The sequence below is a fragment of the Miscanthus floridulus genome, chromosome 6 (genome assembly GCF_019320115.1).
Source record: "Miscanthus floridulus cultivar M001 chromosome 6, ASM1932011v1, whole genome shotgun sequence".
Classification (NCBI taxonomy): Eukaryota; Viridiplantae; Streptophyta; class Magnoliopsida; order Poales; family Poaceae; genus Miscanthus; species Miscanthus floridulus.
In genome coordinates this window covers 111,254,815-111,273,075 of record NC_089585.1, presented here as the reverse complement: position 1 = coordinate 111,273,075, position 18,261 = coordinate 111,254,815, and the positions used below count along the sequence as shown (strand labels likewise).

Genomic DNA, 18,261 nt, shown 5'->3' with positions numbered 1-18,261 from the left:
GACCAGTTCCTTCAGTTGTAATCCAAACGCGCGTCAGTAGCCTGGTCCTCAGCTGATCCAAGTATATAGGAGTCTGTTAGTTTTACTTGGCTAGCATTGACCGGCACCTTGTATATGTACCTGTACACTGCACAATGAATGATTTGAGCGTTCATTCATCTCACAATATATATATATATATATATATATATATATATATATATATATATATATATATATATATATATATATATATATATATATATATATATATATATATATATTGTGTGTGTGTGTGTGAGGTCGAAGTCCTGTCAGCTCTAAATTTTCTCTATTTATCGATGGCTTTGATACAATGGCCAATGCCTTGGTTGGAATCGTACATGAGAAGAGGAAGAAGTCTGCGAAATCAGGAAGTCGACACGACGGGCTACTCAAGCGAGAGCCCACTTTGATCCAATCCAAAATCCAAAAACACAGTATATATGTACACTAGCTCACACGATACATGCAAAATCTCGTGTCGTGCCATACTGCCATGCCGTCTCCTAATGGCGACCTGAGGGGCTTCTGTTCCCGCTGAGGAAGTCCAGCTTGTCCATGTACGTCTGCTTGAGGTTGGTCATGATGTTTGGCAGCTTCATCAGCCTGCCGTCGTCCTGCGCCGGCAGCTCCGGTGGCGGCGCGGGCGATACGTCGTCGTTCTTGCCCTCAGGGTCCCCGGTCCACCCCATGAAGTCCAGCAGGGTCGTCTGCTTGCTCTGGTCGTCGTCGTCGCCGGCCTCCTGCGGGCAGCGGCATCCGGCGGCGGGGTCCGCCGCGGGCGGCGCGTTCTTCTTGGCCTTCTCCCTGGCCACGTTGTCGGCCTGGATGACGTCCTCTATCCGGGACATGACGTTGAACGCCAGGCTCTCCAGGACCCTGGAGTAGCTCTCCAGCAGCGCGAACCCGACGTCCTGTCGTCGTCGGCCATGGCGCGCGGCAATGTGTCAGTGCATGCAAGACCGGCAAAGATTACTACTACTATACTAGCCAAGCCAACGGTTGCATTGCATGGCATCGCGTGCTCTGCTCAGTGCTCACCCTGTTTTCTTGGATCTTTGCGATGTCGAGCGCGGACTGGGGGATGCCGGGGAACCTGTGCTTGATGATGAGCAGCAGCGTCTGCGCCCGCTCCTCGAACTGCTCCCTCTTCTCCTGGCTGACGGCGGAGCCCCAGGAGGACTTGCCGTCCTTGTTGTGCACCTTCCTGTTCCAGATGATGACGGACGCCTCGATCCGGTCCTTGAGGTCCAGGATCTTGTGCTCCGACGTCAGGTCCACCGTCGACAGGAAGTCGTCCGGGTCGAACTCCACGTCCGTGATGATCCGGTACAGCGCGTCCCCGAGGCTGGCTCGCCCGTTCTGCCAGCCTCAGGCAGCAAAAAGATTGAGGATTCAGATGCTGTACATGTTTGCGAGATCGCACGAATGACAATTGCCAAGGACTAGGACCTTGGGGAGTGTGTCTATATACGTGTCCGGGATGCTCATCTCCATGAGGCAGTTGGCGTTGATGGCCATGGCCGCCTTGAGCACCTGGTTCACCAGCTCCTTCTGGTGCAGGAGCCAGCCTCTGGAGGTCGGGGAAAGCCCGCCGGGGGGCACCTTGACGATCGGGATCCACCATTTCTCGTCGGACCTCTCCTCGTTCTCACTCTCCGAGCACGAGTCGCGCTTCACGTACCAGAACTCGTTGCGCTCCTTGAAGTTGTCCAGGTAGTCCTGCAGCTCACGGGTAACAACACAACAGCAGGAGAGAGTTTAAGTTTAACTAACAACATCTTTTCCGAACCCGTCGACTGCATCTGGCTTTGAGGTGGATCCACTCATACATACGAGAAGCATCGTGTCCAGTTTACGCAATGCTGGAATGTTCGCCTGGAGATCCCGTCTCTGCTGCGTGCCCATCACCTGCGACGAGCAGCAGAACAGAGTGTCACCGTCCGGGCTGGTGAGGAAGAAGATCGATCAAGGGGCATCAAGGAGCGGCATGCACGTGGTGGCTGAACGAACCTCCATTTCGGTGCCGTTGTCCAGGACTTGTTTCTTGGCGACGAACTCGACGATGTGGTCGGCGACGGACAGAAGCCAGCCCACTTCTTTCTTCCACCTCCCCTTTCTGTCCGGGGCCATGGGCTCCAGCTTCCGTTGCTCGCCGAAGACAGAGGCTGCAGGTGAATATGGCACGCATGAAATTATTAAAAAAAAAACGGAATCGTGGTCTCTGCACTGCAGCGACCGAATTCGACAGGAATCACCTGCGAGGTTGGTGACGGCGTTGGAGAGGGCGAGCGCGGAGGGCACCCCTTTCCCGGACCCGGACATGTCCTCCCCGAGCAGCAGCTTGCCGAACTTCTCCTTCATCAGGTCCATGTCTGCACGCAACGCAACCACCTGACGCCTCATCAAGACCGGCAACACCACCGGCTCCACCGAGAACCATCTGCCGGCCGGGCCGATGTCGACTTACCGGAAGGTCCTGCGCTCTGCTCGGCGAGGCGCGACTTGGGCGCGGCGCTGTCCTTGTCGAGCACGGGAGCCGTGCTGGACCCCTGGCTCCGGGACATGACCTCCTCGTCGGGCGGCTGGCCCTGGTCCTCCTCCTGCACCATGCTCTGCGACCGCCGCACCGAGCTCCGCCGCTCCAATTGCGCCCCAGCGCTCATCGACCGATCTGCCGCGTTCGCGTCACAGCCGGCGCCCCGTCATGTGTCACATCCAATCCATCCCCATGCCATGACGACGGCGACAAAAAAGGATTTTCCGTTCCAAGGAAGGAGAGACAAAGATCACCATGATGCCGGCATACCTGTAAAGCTTTGCTTTCGGGGCCTCGAGCGCAGCGCGGGTGTCTGTCGCCGGCGGAAAGGATGATGATGAGCTAGCCGAGATTGTGCGCGCGCAGAGAGAGAGCGCCAAAAGGAACGAGAAATGATTAGCTCCGAATGATGGATGATTCCTGTGGGTGTCTTCTGCAATCCATGAATCGGCGGTTTCTATGGATCGTCGTCATCTGCTCTTCCTGTCCTGTCCGAATAGGGGAGGCCCCGGACCGCTGGCATGGGAAGACAGGAGTGAGTATAATTAGGGATTGGCACTCGCTTTATTATTAGAAAGAAAGCGCCTGCCATTCTTAGCCTCCTTCCCCTGCCAGTGCTTGTGCTTCCCGTGTATTGAACGGTCGATCGGGGAGTGGGGGTTGGACGGAGCTAGAGGAAGAAGAAGAAGCAGACCTCTAGCTACTCTATCGATCTTTGCCGGATCGGACATGCGCCGCCGTCAGGTCTCTCCTTGTAGGCTTGTACTACCCTCAACCATGGATATAATGGTAGAAATGGATGGCACGGCATTACTAGTAGCTGTACCATGGACGCGTAATAATGCAATGAGTGCTATCTTTTGTGTCACCGGCCGAGGCAACTGCTGCGCTTCGAGGGACCGGAGGGACAGTCTGGTCAACTTTCGCCTGTCTGGAAGGTTATCTGTTCACTCTTCACGTAACATGTCCTCGCTTACACTTGCTGCTACAGAAGCTGCAATTTAGCAAGATTGTACGCCTCAATGTCAACGGTAGGCTAAGTTGAATGATCATTGCATCCCGTGATGAGAATGGGCCCTGAACATCCATCTTAAATGAAAAAATTCTTGTGAAACAAAGCGTCCGACCTTAGCTCAGTTGGTAGAGCGGAGGACTGTAGTGTCTGCAGATCAATCCTTAGGTCGCTGGTTCGAATCCGGCAGGTCGGATAATGTTGTTTCTTTTTTTTAAATCGTTTTTTTTTGCCGTTTCTGTAGATGGAGGTCTGCTTTGCTCCTGCTAGAATAACCCCCCAAAAAATTTAAATTTTCATCCATACACCATCATCACCAAATTAGTCTAAATTTCGTATAAAAAAGCAAATTGGCCAGCGATGAATTCCACAGTTTCCAATCTCCCACAATGTTTCAAATCTACTGGTACCATCGTGCTCCTACAGACTACTACAGTGAGGCAACATCGACGCGCCAGCAGCCGCCGCCGTGCCACCTCGTCGCCCTCCACAAAGCCGGTGGGGAAAAAAATCCTCCTCCACCTGCTTTGCCTGGTCGTGATGTTTTAGCTGCCATGGGCTTGTCATGCTGCCGCCCCTTTGAAGACGAGGAACCTGAGCGACTCGAGGCGGAAGTAGATGAAGCTCCCCTTGCAGTGCGTGAAGTAGCAGCCGAAGCTGGAGCCAACCACGCATTGCCATCCGGGGCCATGGATCGCGTCAAACTCCTACAGCCAATCCAACTGCAACTGGTGAGCAGAGCTGCAGAGGGTGGATGGAGATGGGATGGCACGCGAGCCACGACGAGGGAGTGTCGTTACCTTCTTGATGTGAGCCGCGATGCTCCGGCAGTCGAGGACGTCGAAGCGGTCGAGGGCCCTGGACGCCGCCGACATCGCCTGCGCCTGCATCTTCGCTGGCATGTCGGTGTCCTCCACCACCGCCTTTCCTTCCAACATGGCGCTACGGTGTCCCTGCTCTGCTCTCGCGATGTCCTGCTACTGCTAGCACGCACCAGCACGGCACGAGGGCTCAGCTAGAACGTGATCTGAATTCTGAAGACGACGACGACGACTCGGAGATGTGCGCGTATCTGTGCATTCCCCCTTCCTTGTTATATAGCCGGAGCCGAGAGCCGGGACAGGACGGGCTCGCGGATAATACGGCAGTCATCCATCCACATGCATCCGCGTCAAGCTGACGTGCTTGCGACTACGGGTAACGACCAGGTCGGGCCTCCCTCGAGTTCAATTCAATTGTTCAAATGCCAAGGACGAGCAGGATGCATGAAGCATTGGTGGGAAAACACGCACAGGTTTTAATTAACTCATGCTGTGGGTGCTTTGCCGTGTTGGATATGGCCAACGTCACGTCCAATCTTTTGGCGGGTGGAATTGGGCGCATGGGTGGAATTGATTTCGGAGAACCCGGGATCATATTCTCTTTGAGCTCTATACTATTGGTCCGGTGGTCCCTATCGTGGCGAGGTCTCCACATCCGGGTCAGGGCGGGGCGGCGGGCTGGAAAGTGGAAAGTCTCGGGCTCTTTCTGATCCCTGCGGGTAAAGAAATCGATCGGTCGGGCCTATTTTATTGGTACCGTACCATGTGTTCCGGATGGGGGCTCGGGTCCTGAATTCCTGATCACGGGAGCACACAGCTCTATGCAGTCTATCCTTTCTCATCTCTTCAAGTTGCAATATCATTCCCCGCTTGGCACTTCATCTGTGTGGCACATGAACATGATGATGAGCCTTGGGGATCGGCCTCACGCCGCCTGTGCCTCTCTCTCGTCGTCTGTCCAGGAGTGGCGGCCCTTTCCGGTGCAGCCCGGCACACAGCAAGGCCCACCACAGCTGCATTCCTCGCGACCAGGTCGGGCCTCCCTCGAGTTCAATTGTTCAAATGCCAAGGACGAGCAGGGAATGAAAGCACAGGTTTTAATTTACTCGTGCTGTGGGTGCTTTGCCGTGTTGGGTGTGCAACGTCACGTCCAATCCTTTGCCGGGTTGAATTGGGCGCGTGCATTTTGATTTATCCGGGATCGTAGTTCAAACCTCAAAGAGTAGCTTAACAGGTACGTACGTGTAGTTGGAAAAAAAACAAAAGGAGCAAGTTTTTTTAGGTAACTCCTATTATATGGGAGAATATATTATATGAGAACTAGAAAGGCACGCGGTCTTGCCGCGCAGTGTCTGTATTTTGTCGTAATATTATAGTTGATACAGACTTTATTTCATGCATAGAGTAATAATAATTGTATGTAGACGCTAAGGCGCAGATGCACACTTTTTTTAAGCAACGTAGGTAAGACAACCGTGGCTTTATTATTTTCGCATAGGTGTCATGGTTTGCAGCCCGACCATTGTTATGAAGGTATTATTTAATAAGATATTATTTTTGATATTGAAATGGAATTATTACATTTATTGGCTATATTTATTGTGGAGAAAGAAGGGGTGGGAGCATAAGTAGCTAGAAGTTTAATGTAGTTGTAAAAAAAACGAGGAGAATTCGACCTCGAATCATGAGATTTAGGAATCCTTAGACGTGATGGTATTTTCTTTAATGAAGTAAGGTTAATATTAAAATATGATGCGTTATTATAGAGCTAGCACGAAAAAGCGTAGAAGAACGATGATACCATATTTTTTTTAGCAAAATATAATATTTGGTTGGTGTGGTACTTTCTATGAAAGTAGTGTCAGTATTAAAAATGACCATTGCTGTAGGGCTCCTACAAAGAGACGTAGACAAATGATGGTACGTTTTTTTTTTGCCAAAATAGGGTCTTCGTTTGCTGTGGGTTGGTTCTATAAAATATGAAGTTTTTTTTTTCAAGAATAACGTGTCATTAGGTGGAGCGTGGATTAATTTTATGCAAAAATGAGATTTTTTTTGTGAAACAGGGAAGAAACACGGATTGTGGATTTATTTCTCGAGTAAATAGGGTCCATTTTCTAAATCAACGATGGAATGTGCGGAAGGCGGGTTCATTTTCTAGAAATTTGTGGTTTTTTTTTTGTAAATAACTAAAGATAGACTGTTGATTGATTTCAGCCAAACTTGAGGGTTTTTTACAAAAAAAAACTGAGAGGTGGCCTAGACTCGGGTTGATTTAAGTGAAGCTCGAGGGGTTTTGAGAAAAAAAGATATTAAATGCCTTGGATTGCGGGTTGATTTATGTGAAATAGAAGGGTCTTTATTTAAAATTACGGGGCCACGATCAGGGCCGTCCACGCGCCCAATCCGACAGCCGGGAAAGGCGCGCGACGTGGCCACACTCTTCGCTCGTCTTTTGGTGCGTGAATCGTATTAAGAGATTCCTAAAGGACACTCGGTTGTTTTCGCCAGCTCCAGCACACGATTTTCTCTCCGCCTGCTCCTTCCGCCGCCACCTGCAGGCCCGTTGTTGCCCCCTCTGCCGCTACCCCCAGGGTGGCCGCTGCTCCCTCCGTCGCGCGGGCCCTGCCTCATCTTGATGGCGCGGGCTACTTCCAAGCGGCGGCGCGCGCGGGATCCCTTCGTCTGACGCTGCCAGATGTTCCGCATCGAGAAGAAGACGCCTGAACCATAGGTAGAAGAGAAGAGAATGGACGTTCGATCTTCGTTTTGGTATGTTCTGTCTCTGACATTTGTGAATAATTTGGTACATATTTGTCTGATATCTGTAATCCATAGAAATAATTTATATTTTTTGAACAATTTGAGATATATTTCTCTGAGATCTGCAATCCATAGAAATAGAAGTTGTGAGCATCTCCAAGAGTTTCCAATAAGGCCTCCCAATCTAGGATTTTTAGCAAGAATGGAAAAAACCCATCTCCAACCGTTTTCAAACCTAGCTACCAATCTTTCCGCACTTGGAAAAATAGATCGATCCTGCGGATATATCTGAAAGGACATGGGAAAGAATAAAGAGTAAGAAAGGGTTCCTGATGCAAATATACAAGAAAGAAAGAAAGAATATATAAAAGTGGTTAGGATAATTTAGAAATAGTATAGGATTCCTGATGTAAAATTGACTTCTATTAGGAGTGAATTATTGAAAAATATTGAAGATGGTTATTTATTCCTCCGAATAATTTTTGACGAGTTAGAAAACTCCATAGTTTTGAGGAAAAAAAAGGTTAGGAACTCTTGGAGACGTTCTTATCCGTAAATTACATCACTCTTTATAACAAATTATAGTAGAAAAATCATTGTAAATATAATAATAAGACAAAAATTGGACCGCCGCAGATCATCTATAACATGAACTGCTGGGAGGACCATTTTTACTGGGTTGGGCAAGGAGGACCTCCCCAAAAGTAATCTACAACATGAACAACTAGAGATCAACGAATCAAGCAATGGCCAGGCAACTCGATCTCCTACACAAATTAGGCTACTATGCCTCTCTGCTCAGCAATCTGAGTGTCTTATTGGTTTAGGCCGGCGGGAAGAAGCGGTTGAGGTTGAATGGCAGGCTGTAGAACTCCTCGTTCCTGCTGTCGCCCTTGAACGCCCGGAACCGCAGCCACCACGGCATCCCTCGGTCCTTGCCCGCGTCCTTCATCTCCAGCGTGTTGTCCAGGAACACGGCCACGATCAGCCCCACCGTCGGCGGCGACGAGAAGATGGTGTTGATGTAGTCGTTGAACTGCAGTCATCCCAGGTCACACACACACACAAAAGTTAGCCGACATGATTTGAAGAACTAGTGCCAGCCGCCATATGATTTGATATACTCCTACTTGCTGCTGTCTACTACTGCACTGCACTGTCTATCTACATGATATCTCAGGTACTGTTTGACCTTGAGCCATGAAATAGGGTAAAGAGAGACGTACCCATCCAGCTTTCGTGTGCGCAGGACCACGGTGAGCAGCCATGGTGTACCGGAAAAAGTATTCCGGCACGGAAAGGCCCAGGAAGATGGAGACACCGACGATAAAGAGGTTGCGCATGGAGTTCATGTTAGTGAACTGTAAGAAGGACAGCCCCACTGCAGCTGAAAGTCAGAGAAAGGTGGAAAAAAAACGTCAGCCCAGGCAGCAGCATTACCAAAGCGCAGCAGCAGACTGCACACATTAGGCGTTGTCTAGATCCTAAAATTTAGGATGTGTCGTCGGAGGATGTCGCATGACGTGTTTGGATACTAATAAAAATAAATAAATTATAGAATTCGTCATGACTCCACGAGACGAATTTATTAAGCCTAATTAATCCGTCATTAGCACATGTTTACTGTAGCACTGTATTGTCAAATCATGGCCTAATTAGGCTTAAAAGACATCAGATTCAGACGGGTTCAGGGAAACAGGATGACCAACCAACTAGTCCAAACAAGACGCAGTACACGGCTGCAAAGATGGTGAACGGGATGGAAGCGAACAAAGCTCCAAATTTCCCTGCAATTCGATAAATGAAGAGTGTCAGGAGCTGCTCCTCGCACTCAGGGCCTCAGTTGCAGACATGATCTGCAAACAGTCCAGTTACTACACCATCAAACAGTGCTCACCCAGCATGGAGAAAAAGATCATGAAGCCAGCTGAGATCTGTATAACCCGCCGGCTCCCAATCCTTGTCGACCCAAGCAGCCCAACGTTCTCCCTGCATCGTTGTGCCAGACAAGTAGTGTCAAGGCTTGTAATACAAAACATCTGCAGAGGCACAGCCGTGAAGAAGATTTTGGCATAGAGACACTCACACTGAGACAGTGGAGCCAGTCCCCGTTCCAAAGAGCCCATCAAGGAGGATGCCGATTCCCTGTTGTTCGCCAGAGCATCTTTTCAGTTTTGAACATCTCATGCAACATCAAAAGAAGAACAATCATGGGTGCAAGAAAGTGTTTACCTGCCACCCAATGCCTCTACTCAGGATATGAGCCGGAGGTGGAGTCGCACTTGCAAGCCGAGCAGCGGCTTTGTAGGAGGCTGTGGACTGTCAGAGAGAGATATTGTGTTAAGGTCAATTCTGTCGTTTCTGAATTCTAAAACAAAGGATCCAAGGCTGAAGTATGTATCACCTCTACTAGCGAGACCAAAACAGCAGACACCATACCAAATGACTGGCCAGCATTGAAGGTTGGTGCGCCCCATTGCAGTGGGTAAGGAATCTTAATCCTGGGTGGAGTCAATGGATCAATTTGCAGAGAAAAAAGACGCAAACAATTCCGTGTCTCACAAAAAGAATGCAACTGAAGATCTATCTTAAGTTGGGACAAATGCACTTAAGCTGTTGGTGGCTCCAATATGTCACTCTTTGTTACACCTCCATTGCAAAATCAGGATTCCAAGTCTCCAACATTAGACCATTGTTATTTTTTCACAATATATTGAATTATTGATAGTAGCAGTAACAATCATCCGTGCCTTTTCCACAAACGAACAAAAAAATATGATGAACACTCTCAAACAAATCTAAGATTGTAAGGTGTCAGACGTTTAGGAAAACACTGATCTAAGGTGTCAGGTTCATGTCACTGAAAATGCGTATGCTAGACCAAAAATGGGTTCAGACTTACAAAAATTGACTATCGGATATAAATGTTCAACATACAAATAGCGCCTAATACTGGATTGAGCATTGAGCATTGAGCATCTTTACATCTACACGACACACTTAACATCGTGTTGGCAAGGGTACTAACCATGGGGCAGAAGAGATCAGATTGGCTCTGTCAGTGCGGCAGTTGTTCTGAGTGACCTCAGAGCTATTTTTATAGGCTCCACCTGAAGTGAGGATTTGAGCATATGCCCATACCAATGCGATACAGATGAAAAGGGAGAACCTTTCCAGTATGGGAATTTCTTTTATTTGTATATTCTTCAGATACTGGGAAAGAATGGAAAGGCACAAATTAGGTATGTTTAACTTCCCAAGATGAATTTGGTGCATAGAAAACTGGACAGTATGGAGTTTTGTCAAACCTGAGAGAGTACAACAAAGAGAATCAGCATTGGCAAGCCAATCTCTACGCATCTCCCAACCTGGTGCAATATCATCAGACATTAATTGGGTGAACAAGCTTATTCCTCATCAACATATCCACGTCTTGCGTGGTCATGCGCACAAGTTGACAATACAAAATGGAGTCGGGACAAAGCAAGCGGTACCACAGGGAAACCTCTTTCGAAAAGGCCAAATCCGAGCAGCGCAACCACTGGGGTCATCCCCACTGGACTGAAGAATCTGAAAGAGGATATGCATTTTTCGAACCAATCAGTAAATCTTAGGCACTGTCAAAACTGAAATGGAATGCAGAAGCATTCATGGGCCAATCCATTCCAACATTTAACTACAACTAGAATTGGGTAAATCCTAGTTCTTCCAAGGCAAGAACACTAGAACTAGAATGCTTGGACTGTGAAGTGTGAAGGAAAGCAACCTGGAGAAAATACCCCACAGCTGGCTGTAGCCCAGGATGATCTGAATGCTGGAGGACACTATCAGTGCCCCCTGTATCGCCTTCATGGTCTCGAGGAACCTCTGCTCAATGACGGATGAAAAAACTTGCAGATTAGACCACCGCCTCATCAGAAGCAACAGACTGGACACAGGCAATTGCTCACCTGGTGACCATCGGGTATCCCCGAAAGCGACGGGTCCTGGATGATGGCCATTATCGGGATCACGAAGGCGTAGGAGCCGCCGATGACCGTCGGCAGCCGGGTCCCGAAGAGGGACTGCAGCAGCGTGTTTATCCCCGTCACGAACAGCAGCGTCTGCACCACCCTGACCCTGTCTCCCTGCAAATAGCGACACCAATCACAAGCGAAAGGGAAAGGACCCAAAACATCACATCACCAAACTGATGCTGCCAAGAACCGGCACGAATCTGGTGTGGCCAAAAAGCGGAAGGCATGACATAGGAGCTCACATCGTCGCCGCCCATCATGGGAACCAACACCGCCGGGATCATCACCGCCGTGCCCAGCGCCAGTATGTAGTGTTGGAAGCCCAGTATGATCGCCTCGCCTGAAATGAAAGCCAAAAAGGATTTTTGTTTAAAAAAAAGAAGACGAAGAAAAAGATTCAGAGAGCCGAATTCCAACACAAATGTGAACTCATTTCAGCTCCTAGCTACGATACGCACCCCAGGGAGGGTTGGAGTCTATGCAGTACTCGAACCCCTGGAGCTGCTCCATGGGCGGATGGCTTATCTCCTCCGGCTTCACCTCCGCCATTTCCCCCGACGAGTTTTGCCCTCTTGGACCAAGACAAACCGGAGGAAAGAGGACAGGAAGAGAGCTCTTGTCCCTCAGGCTCCCAAGAACACGATCTCGTCCCTTAAAATCACCAGACCGCCGCACGCCGATTCGGTGAGTGGTTGGTTCCTGCGTGCTTCGTCTGCTGGGCCTCTCTTGACAAAGCAGGAAGAAGAATCCAAAGCAGTGAGATGTATAGAGATGAAACGTATCCACCGGCAACAGCCGCCCTTTGCAGGAAAAGTTTTCGAGTGCGAGGGGTGCCGGGACAGGCGGCGCAAGAGGGAGGGAGGGACACCAGCGGCGGCGGCCGAGAGCGATTCCGCACACAGGACACAGCCCAGCGGCGTCTAGCAGTGGCGAGTACTGGTCGCCGACCGGCCTCTCTTATCTCGTGATGCTTCCTTTTTGTTTTCCTTGCCTTTTTATCGTTGCTGGGCTGGGTTTTGCTGCGGGTTGCTCGCTGGGTTTAATCGCCTTTGAAGCGCTCTTCCCTCCTCTCCTGTGAGGAACTGGCCGTTGGCTTTTTTGCTGTGACCAAATTGCCCCTCCTGTGTCCTTTATGTACAGTACGGTACCGCTGTTTTTCACCTCGTGGCTCGTGCTGACGCATGGGGCGACTGCTGTCTGCTGTAGTTTCAACGTACTGTTGACTGCTGTGTTTTTGCCTCTTTTGGCAAAAGCAAGTTTAGTAGTAGTAATAATCAGGGTGTGTTTAGTGGGGTTGATGAAAAATTTTGGGTGTCACATCGGATGTGTTGGAAAGATGTCGGGAGGGGTTTTTGATACTAATAAAAAAACAAATTACAGAACCTATCAGAAAACTGCGAGACGAATCTAATGATACTAATTAATCGGTCATTAGCACATGTGGGTTACTGTAGCATTTAAGGCTTTTCATGGACTAATTAGGCTTAAAAGATTCGTCTCGCGATTTTGCCGAGAACTGTGCAATTAGTTTTTTTTTGTCTACATTTAGTACTCCATGTATATCTCCAAACATGCTCTTTTACTGTAGGAGGCAAAAAAATTTTGGAAACTAAACATGGCCTCATTTTTAACATTTCTTGATCCAAAAGTTCATTTGTGATACTAGGGTCTGTTTGGTACGTTGCCACAACTTGTCACAGCTAAAGTCCGACGTGTTGACTTATTTGGGTTGTCGTTTGGTTTGTATCCATAGCTTTGGCATGCCGCAACTGCTAAAGCTTGACCGTAGTTCATTGGGTCCAATTTTCGCGCCAAAAGTCTGGCGGGGCTTTTGGTCCCAAAACTTGCGGCGCGGCCGTAAGTGCGGTGCGGCAGGGTGAGGTAACTAGCCAAACATAGCCTAGATGATACGTACAATAGGCCTGTTCGTTTGAACTTATCAGCTAGAATTTATAGTATTTTTCTCTCACAACAAAACAGCTTCAGCCGACTTTAATACCAGCCGAACAGGCATATCGAAGTTAGCAACATACGAATAAATGTTGATTTTCCCAGACCTTCGGCTTCTGCTTTTCAGGGGGGCTTTCAATCTTTGCCACAATTAAGTCCACAATATTGTACTCTATTAGAAAAACTGAAAAGGTATTCTATCTGTCCGAAACTATAAGTCAGTTGTGGTAACTTTATGTATATATATATATATACCATCGAAGAAAGCTCAGACACCGAAGACACACACTCTCATCCACCACCCACTCCACCAACTCCACACCCACACACATACACCATGAACATATGATCTCAGAAGCACTCTGAGAATCAATCCACGAATAGTAGTAATCACCCACTGCCGTTGTATCACTCCACTTTGTAAATTAGAGAATAAAGGAGGTCCCCGTGATCATCCTGCGTTTGTAAGGTAATCCCTAAGGTTTGTGCTAAGTGCTTGGGGTTTCCCGAAAGAGAAAGCCGTATGTAAGCTTGCTCTGTGGAAATGAATTAAGCTTTTCCGTTTGAATCCCTGCCTTCCTTTAAGCTCGTTCATATGGGGCGACGTCTCTATGCTAGGGACCCTAGAGGAGAAACCTCTGCGTGTGTTGTTCTCGTGTTAGCCTAGATAGCGGCGTTTGTAGAGAACCCTGTGTGCGCAGAGAAGTGTTCCCCTTGGGTGGAACTGCTTGGGGAGACGATAGAGCCTGAGTCCTGTGTGTTCGTGGCTGGGGATAGCAAGGGAGTAGACCGGGTTAGTCTAATTCTGAAGCGAGTTAGTGATGCATACGGTGAGTACCGAGTAGGACTGTCACAAGCATAGTACGCACGACCGGCTGAATTTTTGGTCTCGCCAGCCTGCAGAAGATCCTTAGAAATATTCCGCATAAGCATATTCACTAAGCACCAGATTAGCTAATCGCGAAAGCGACATATCAATATTTATATTCACTAATCGCGCGCTCGCTCATCCAGCGTGCATAAAATATTTGCTCGTGAAAGCGACGCTTGCCTTGAATAGTGAAGTGGTTGAGCCACTCCCGGTGAGTGCTCGGGCACTGTTCATATCCCGAATTTGAATAGTGAACGCGAATTTGAATAGTGAAATCTGAATAGTGCTGTGAATAGTAACTTGAGAATTTTAAAATTTGAATCTTGAGTTTGAATAACCAGTAGCGTCCTGTATTGGTATCAGAGCCTGGTTATTAGATTTTGAATTTAAGGGATTTAATATAATCTGTTGAAGATTGAAAAGTTACATTATTTAAATTTGGAAGTGAATACAGGAAAGACAGTCACTACTAAAGAGAATATAAATATAAGGTGTAGATTAAATAGTTCTGAAGAACATACTTGGCATACCTCTCACGGACAGATAAATTTAATAGTTGATTTGATACATAACTTTTACATATCTTGAGGAAAGAGGCAAGACGAGCTAGAACTAAAATTTGATAAGTTGCAAAAGGAACATAAGCACCTTGAAGAGCAATATTCAGCTACTAATAATAAATTAGAATTAGCTTTACAAATTTTAGAAGAAAGTAAAGTTTCTCTAGGAAGAATTAGCCAGAATAGTGATTATATTAAAAAAGATATAACTTATCTATATAAGAAGACTGATAATATTGAGCATAACAAAGAAATTGTGTTATCATCAGTAGAAATAGTTGAGTCCACTAGATCTTTAAATTCAGAAAGATAGAAGTATCTGAGAGCCTGTCTAGAAGAGACAAGTCACTCCAGCTAGTAAATAAAGACATAAGACCTCTAAGTTTTAAAGATAAACTAAAAGGAGGATGTGAGGATATTAAAACCTTAGAAGAAGTGATAGACTTAGAAAGAGATCTCGAAAGATATCAGAAAGATACTTTGAGAAAAATAAGGCCTCAACAAATATATCAAATGGGATGGTTTGAAAATAAAAATGGATTATATAGAATATCTAGAGAAGTAGAATTAAGTGTATTGGCAGAACCAGTTCTGCTAAGAATTGTTAGTAAACAATTTGAGAATGCTTTAAAATATTCAGGGTATAAATATATACATCAGGGAATGTATATCATTGGAATTAAAGGAATGACAAGGAAAAAATTAGGAACCAAGGTTCTAATAACTTTATTAGATAAACGATGGGACTCAATAAATAAAGCAGCATTAGGATTTTTAGAAGGTGATATGAATAAAAATATGTTGATAACATATATAGCTCCAGACTTAATAATGCTAGTTAAAGAATTTATAGATAAGATGGCATTCGGATTTCAAACTAAAGGATACGAAGAATTTAAAGGAACGAATTTATTAGTAAGCATAGAATTTATAGGAAGATTAACCAATAGAAGTGGAACCAGATATAAGGTAAATGTAAACAATGTTGTAGAAAGTATGCAATCTAAAGGAATAAAATTTATGAGTCCTCTGAAAATAAGTTTTGAAGAAAGAGCAGGAGAAGAATGGAATATAAGCTCATTAATAGAACCAAAAATTTTAAAACAACCTAAAGATTACATAAGCTATGAAAATAATAGAGGGTTGACTAGTATTAGGTTTGTAGATTATAAAGAACAAAGTTTAGATGATTTAGAAGCATCCAGTTCAGAGTCAAAATTGGAAGAAAACAGAAGACATAGCATATGTGAATTTATGGAAAAATTAGATATAGATAATAAAATAAATCATTATAAGCAAAAGCTAAGCAAAATTCATGATGAATATAAAACCTCCATGATATGCAAATGGGCTGCTATAAGAGAAAGGGAACTCTACTTTAGACGAGAAATATGTAGACTTGAAAATATCAAGAAAGATAGAGAATTAAATGCTAAGAAACTTAGCATTCCAATAAAGAAAAATGACTTTGTGTCAAAACAAATAGATAACAGGGTAAAAGAAGTCCAAAAAGAATTAGAACATAGCAAGGATAAGATAAATGATATAGAAGATAATGATATAAGCGAAGATGAGCAATGGGAAATTAATAATAAGCTCTTACTAGAAAGCTATGAAGAAGAGGATGAAGATACAATTGAGATATGCAGTAATAACTCAATAACTCTCATAAGCCCTTTAGAAAATAAAGAGTTGCCTAAAAATAATGCCATAGAAGCAATGGAAATAGATCCTAGTACATTAAAAAAGAAGACGAGGTCCTGAAATAAAGATAGAAGGAGAAAGTGAGAGACCAACTAGAAAACCAGGAACTTGGCCTCCAGAAAAAGAAGAACCTGCATATAGATATATACCTGGACAATATAAGCATATGGGTTCAAAAAGAAGAGAATTTGAAAAGAAGGTGCAATTCCAGAATTATAAAAGTGATGGTGCTATACTAAACTTAGCAGCACATGATCCTATAGATTGATCAAATATAATTAGCATATGGAAAGGATTGATAGTCCAAAAGTATATACAAAATCAGCATAATATTGGAAATAGAGTAGAAGATATGATTACATATTTAGAAACATTTTTAGGTGAATCAGTCAAAGTTTTATGGGAACAATGGGTAGAAGCTTTCCCTAACCATTATGCCCAATTAAAAATGGCTGGTAGTAATCCATATAATTTTGCAAATATTATATCAAGCATTGTAATAGGTGAAGATCCTGAATTAGGTTTTACAGTATTACAAAATGAAAGATTAAAAGAAATAGAAAAATTGTCACTGACAAGCTGGAAAGGAATAAAAGAATTTTCTCAACACTATTTGTATAATGCTACTACTGCCAAGCAAGGTTATAACCAAGGTATAGTAGAAAAATATTTTAATAAATTACCAGAGCCTTTAGGTTCTATGATATTAGAAGAATATAAAAAGGAAACTATTGGTAAAGAATATAATATCTCTCAGGCTATAACATTCGTTTTCAAACAGTTAAGAAAAATATGCACCAACATACAAGCCCAAAGATCAATGAAGCAATCAGATTATAATTTTTGCAATAAAATAGTTCAAATACCATTGACATATGGAGAAGAGAGATCTAGAAATAAGAAATATCCTAAGAATTATAAGAAAGGAAATGTGAAGACAAAGAGACGCTATTTCCTTAGAAGATCAGACAATAGAGCTCCATTCCTCCATAAAAGGAATGTAAGAAGATATAATCCTAGAAAAATTATGATAGTACATGTAGATGCTTTATTTGCAACTCACCAGATCACTTAAGCAAAACATGTCCTAACAAAGACAAGAAAAGGTATTCCAATAAGCAAGAAGAACAAGAAAAGGTTCAAATAATAGATAGTGTGAATGAAAATATCTTAGTCTGTGATGATGATATAATGGATGATGAATCAATATATTCAATTATAGAGACAGATGAAATAGAATATGATGAAGAAAAAGAATCAAGTGATGAAGAGTTAGATTTAATTGATGAGTTAGCAGCATTAAAAATAGAAATGATGGATCAAATAAACTGCGAACACAAGTGGGATCATAAAAAAGGCGATCCTAATATAAAATGTGTTTTTTGCATATATTATCAAGATCCAGCAGAAAGAGCAACATGTAGGCTATGCTTAAGACAAGCATGCATGTCATGTTTAAAACAGCAAAGCAATATGAAAAAGAATTCAGAAGCTAAAATAATATATGAAGAAAATAAAGTGCAATCAAAAAAGGAAGTAATTCTAGAGGAAAAAAGAAACAAATATTTAAATAATATTCCACAAGAGTTTCTCATTCCTAGATTAAGTTTTAAGACTGAACAAACTTTGTCATACTTTACCCGTGATGTTAAAGATATAATTTGGAAGAAATATGCTGAAAGGCATTACAAAACCTTTCATGATATACAAAAATACTTTATGAAATTATACCAAGGTAAAGAAAGACATCTAGGAATAATTGTGAATGCAAATACTTTTCCTTTACTTCATCTTGATGATAAATTAATTGTTAAGCCTCATCAAAGATTCTTAATATTGAAGGCTGATATAAATTTAAAATATTTCAGAAGTATACAAAGAAATATTGGAGATGATATATCTTTGCAGACTATTATTGATCATGGATTAGTTCATGATATATATGGTACACTTGAAGAGATACTCCAATCAGACCTTGGAATAGCTATCAAAGAAGCTTGTAAG

The 18,261-nt window shown here is 44.5% G+C and overlaps 3 protein-coding genes, 1 non-coding gene and 1 pseudogene across 5 annotated transcripts; 2 read left to right on the top strand and 3 right to left on the bottom strand.

The window, feature by feature from the left end:
• Positions 1-315: 315 nt before the first annotated feature.
• LOC136459050 (rop guanine nucleotide exchange factor 9-like) lies at positions 316-3,338 on the bottom strand. Of its 2 annotated transcripts, XM_066458951.1 has the most exons (8): positions 2,831-3,338; positions 2,492-2,695; positions 2,280-2,396; positions 2,035-2,189; positions 1,858-1,932; positions 1,474-1,743; positions 1,063-1,383; positions 316-935 (listed from the first exon to the last, which is right to left on the bottom strand). In XM_066458951.1, the coding sequence occupies exons 2-8, from the start codon at positions 2,685-2,687 to the stop codon at positions 528-530; spliced, it is 1,542 nt and encodes a 513-aa protein (XP_066315048.1). In that variant the 5' UTR covers positions 2,688-2,695; positions 2,831-3,338; the 3' UTR covers positions 316-527. The 2 variants fall into 2 exon arrangements, with proteins under 2 accessions (XP_066315048.1, XP_066315050.1); XM_066458953.1 differs by lacking the exon at positions 2,831-3,338 and having other exon boundaries at positions 2,280-2,415; positions 2,492-2,679.
• Positions 3,339-3,682: 344 nt separating this feature from the next.
• On the top strand, positions 3,683-3,768 carry TRNAY-GUA (transfer RNA tyrosine (anticodon GUA)). The gene is given in 2 exon segments: positions 3,683-3,719; positions 3,733-3,768. It is a non-coding gene; the product is annotated as a tRNA-Tyr (tRNA).
• Positions 3,769-3,811: 43 nt separating this feature from the next.
• Positions 3,812-4,620, bottom strand: LOC136459051 (uncharacterized). The gene is made up of 2 exons (XM_066458954.1): positions 4,373-4,620; positions 3,812-4,279 (listed from the first exon to the last, which is right to left on the bottom strand). Exons 1-2 carry the CDS (start codon positions 4,508-4,510, stop codon positions 4,136-4,138), a joined length of 282 nt encoding a protein of 93 aa, XP_066315051.1. The 5' UTR covers positions 4,511-4,620; the 3' UTR covers positions 3,812-4,135.
• A 3,069-nt stretch (positions 4,621-7,689) lies between these two features.
• Positions 7,690-12,125, bottom strand: LOC136459049 (nucleobase-ascorbate transporter 2-like). Its single transcript, XM_066458950.1, has 14 exons — positions 11,631-12,125; positions 11,415-11,512; positions 11,107-11,283; positions 10,923-11,023; positions 10,651-10,726; positions 10,465-10,524; positions 10,185-10,369; positions 9,561-9,657; positions 9,389-9,475; positions 9,243-9,301; positions 9,054-9,145; positions 8,866-8,943; positions 8,383-8,543; positions 7,690-8,192 (listed from the first exon to the last, which is right to left on the bottom strand). Exons 1-14 carry the CDS (start codon positions 11,719-11,721, stop codon positions 7,980-7,982), a joined length of 1,575 nt encoding a protein of 524 aa, XP_066315047.1. The 5' UTR covers positions 11,722-12,125; the 3' UTR covers positions 7,690-7,979.
• Positions 12,126-16,196: 4,071 nt separating this feature from the next.
• On the top strand, positions 16,197-17,917 carry LOC136461011 (uncharacterized; annotated as a pseudogene).
• Positions 17,918-18,261: the final 344 nt, after the last annotated feature.

What these genes read in the sequence shown, in the direction of transcription:
- LOC136459050 (XM_066458951.1), bottom strand. Translation starts at nt 2,687, where the DNA reads ATGAGCGCTGGGGCGCAATTGGAGCGGCGGAGCTCGGTGCGGCGGTCG. An exon ending in AACTGGACACGATGCTTCTC is followed by an intron (nt 1,744 to 1,857) that starts GTATGTATGAGT and finishes CGTGAGCTGCAG; the next exon opens with GACTACCTGGACAACTTCAA. An exon ending in CAAAGATCCAAGAAAACAGG is followed by an intron (nt 936 to 1,062) that starts GTGAGCACTGAG and finishes CGACGACGACAG; the next exon opens with GACGTCGGGTTCGCGCTGCT.
- LOC136459051 (XM_066458954.1), bottom strand. Translation starts at nt 4,510, where the DNA reads ATGTTGGAAGGAAAGGCGGTGGTGGAGGACACCGACATGCCAGCGAAG. An exon ending in TCGCGGCTCACATCAAGAAG is followed by an intron (nt 4,280 to 4,372) that starts GTAACGACACTC and finishes GATTGGCTGTAG; the next exon opens with GAGTTTGACGCGATCCATGG.
- LOC136459049 (XM_066458950.1), bottom strand. Translation starts at nt 11,721, where the DNA reads ATGGCGGAGGTGAAGCCGGAGGAGATAAGCCATCCGCCCATGGAGCAG. An exon ending in CTGATCTCTTCTGCCCCATG is followed by an intron (nt 9,658 to 10,184) that starts GTTAGTACCCTT and finishes GACTCCACCCAG; the next exon opens with GATTAAGATTCCTTACCCAC. An exon ending in CGTCTTGTTTGGACTAGTTG is followed by an intron (nt 8,544 to 8,865) that starts GTTGGTCATCCT and finishes TCTGACTTTCAG; the next exon opens with CTGCAGTGGGGCTGTCCTTC.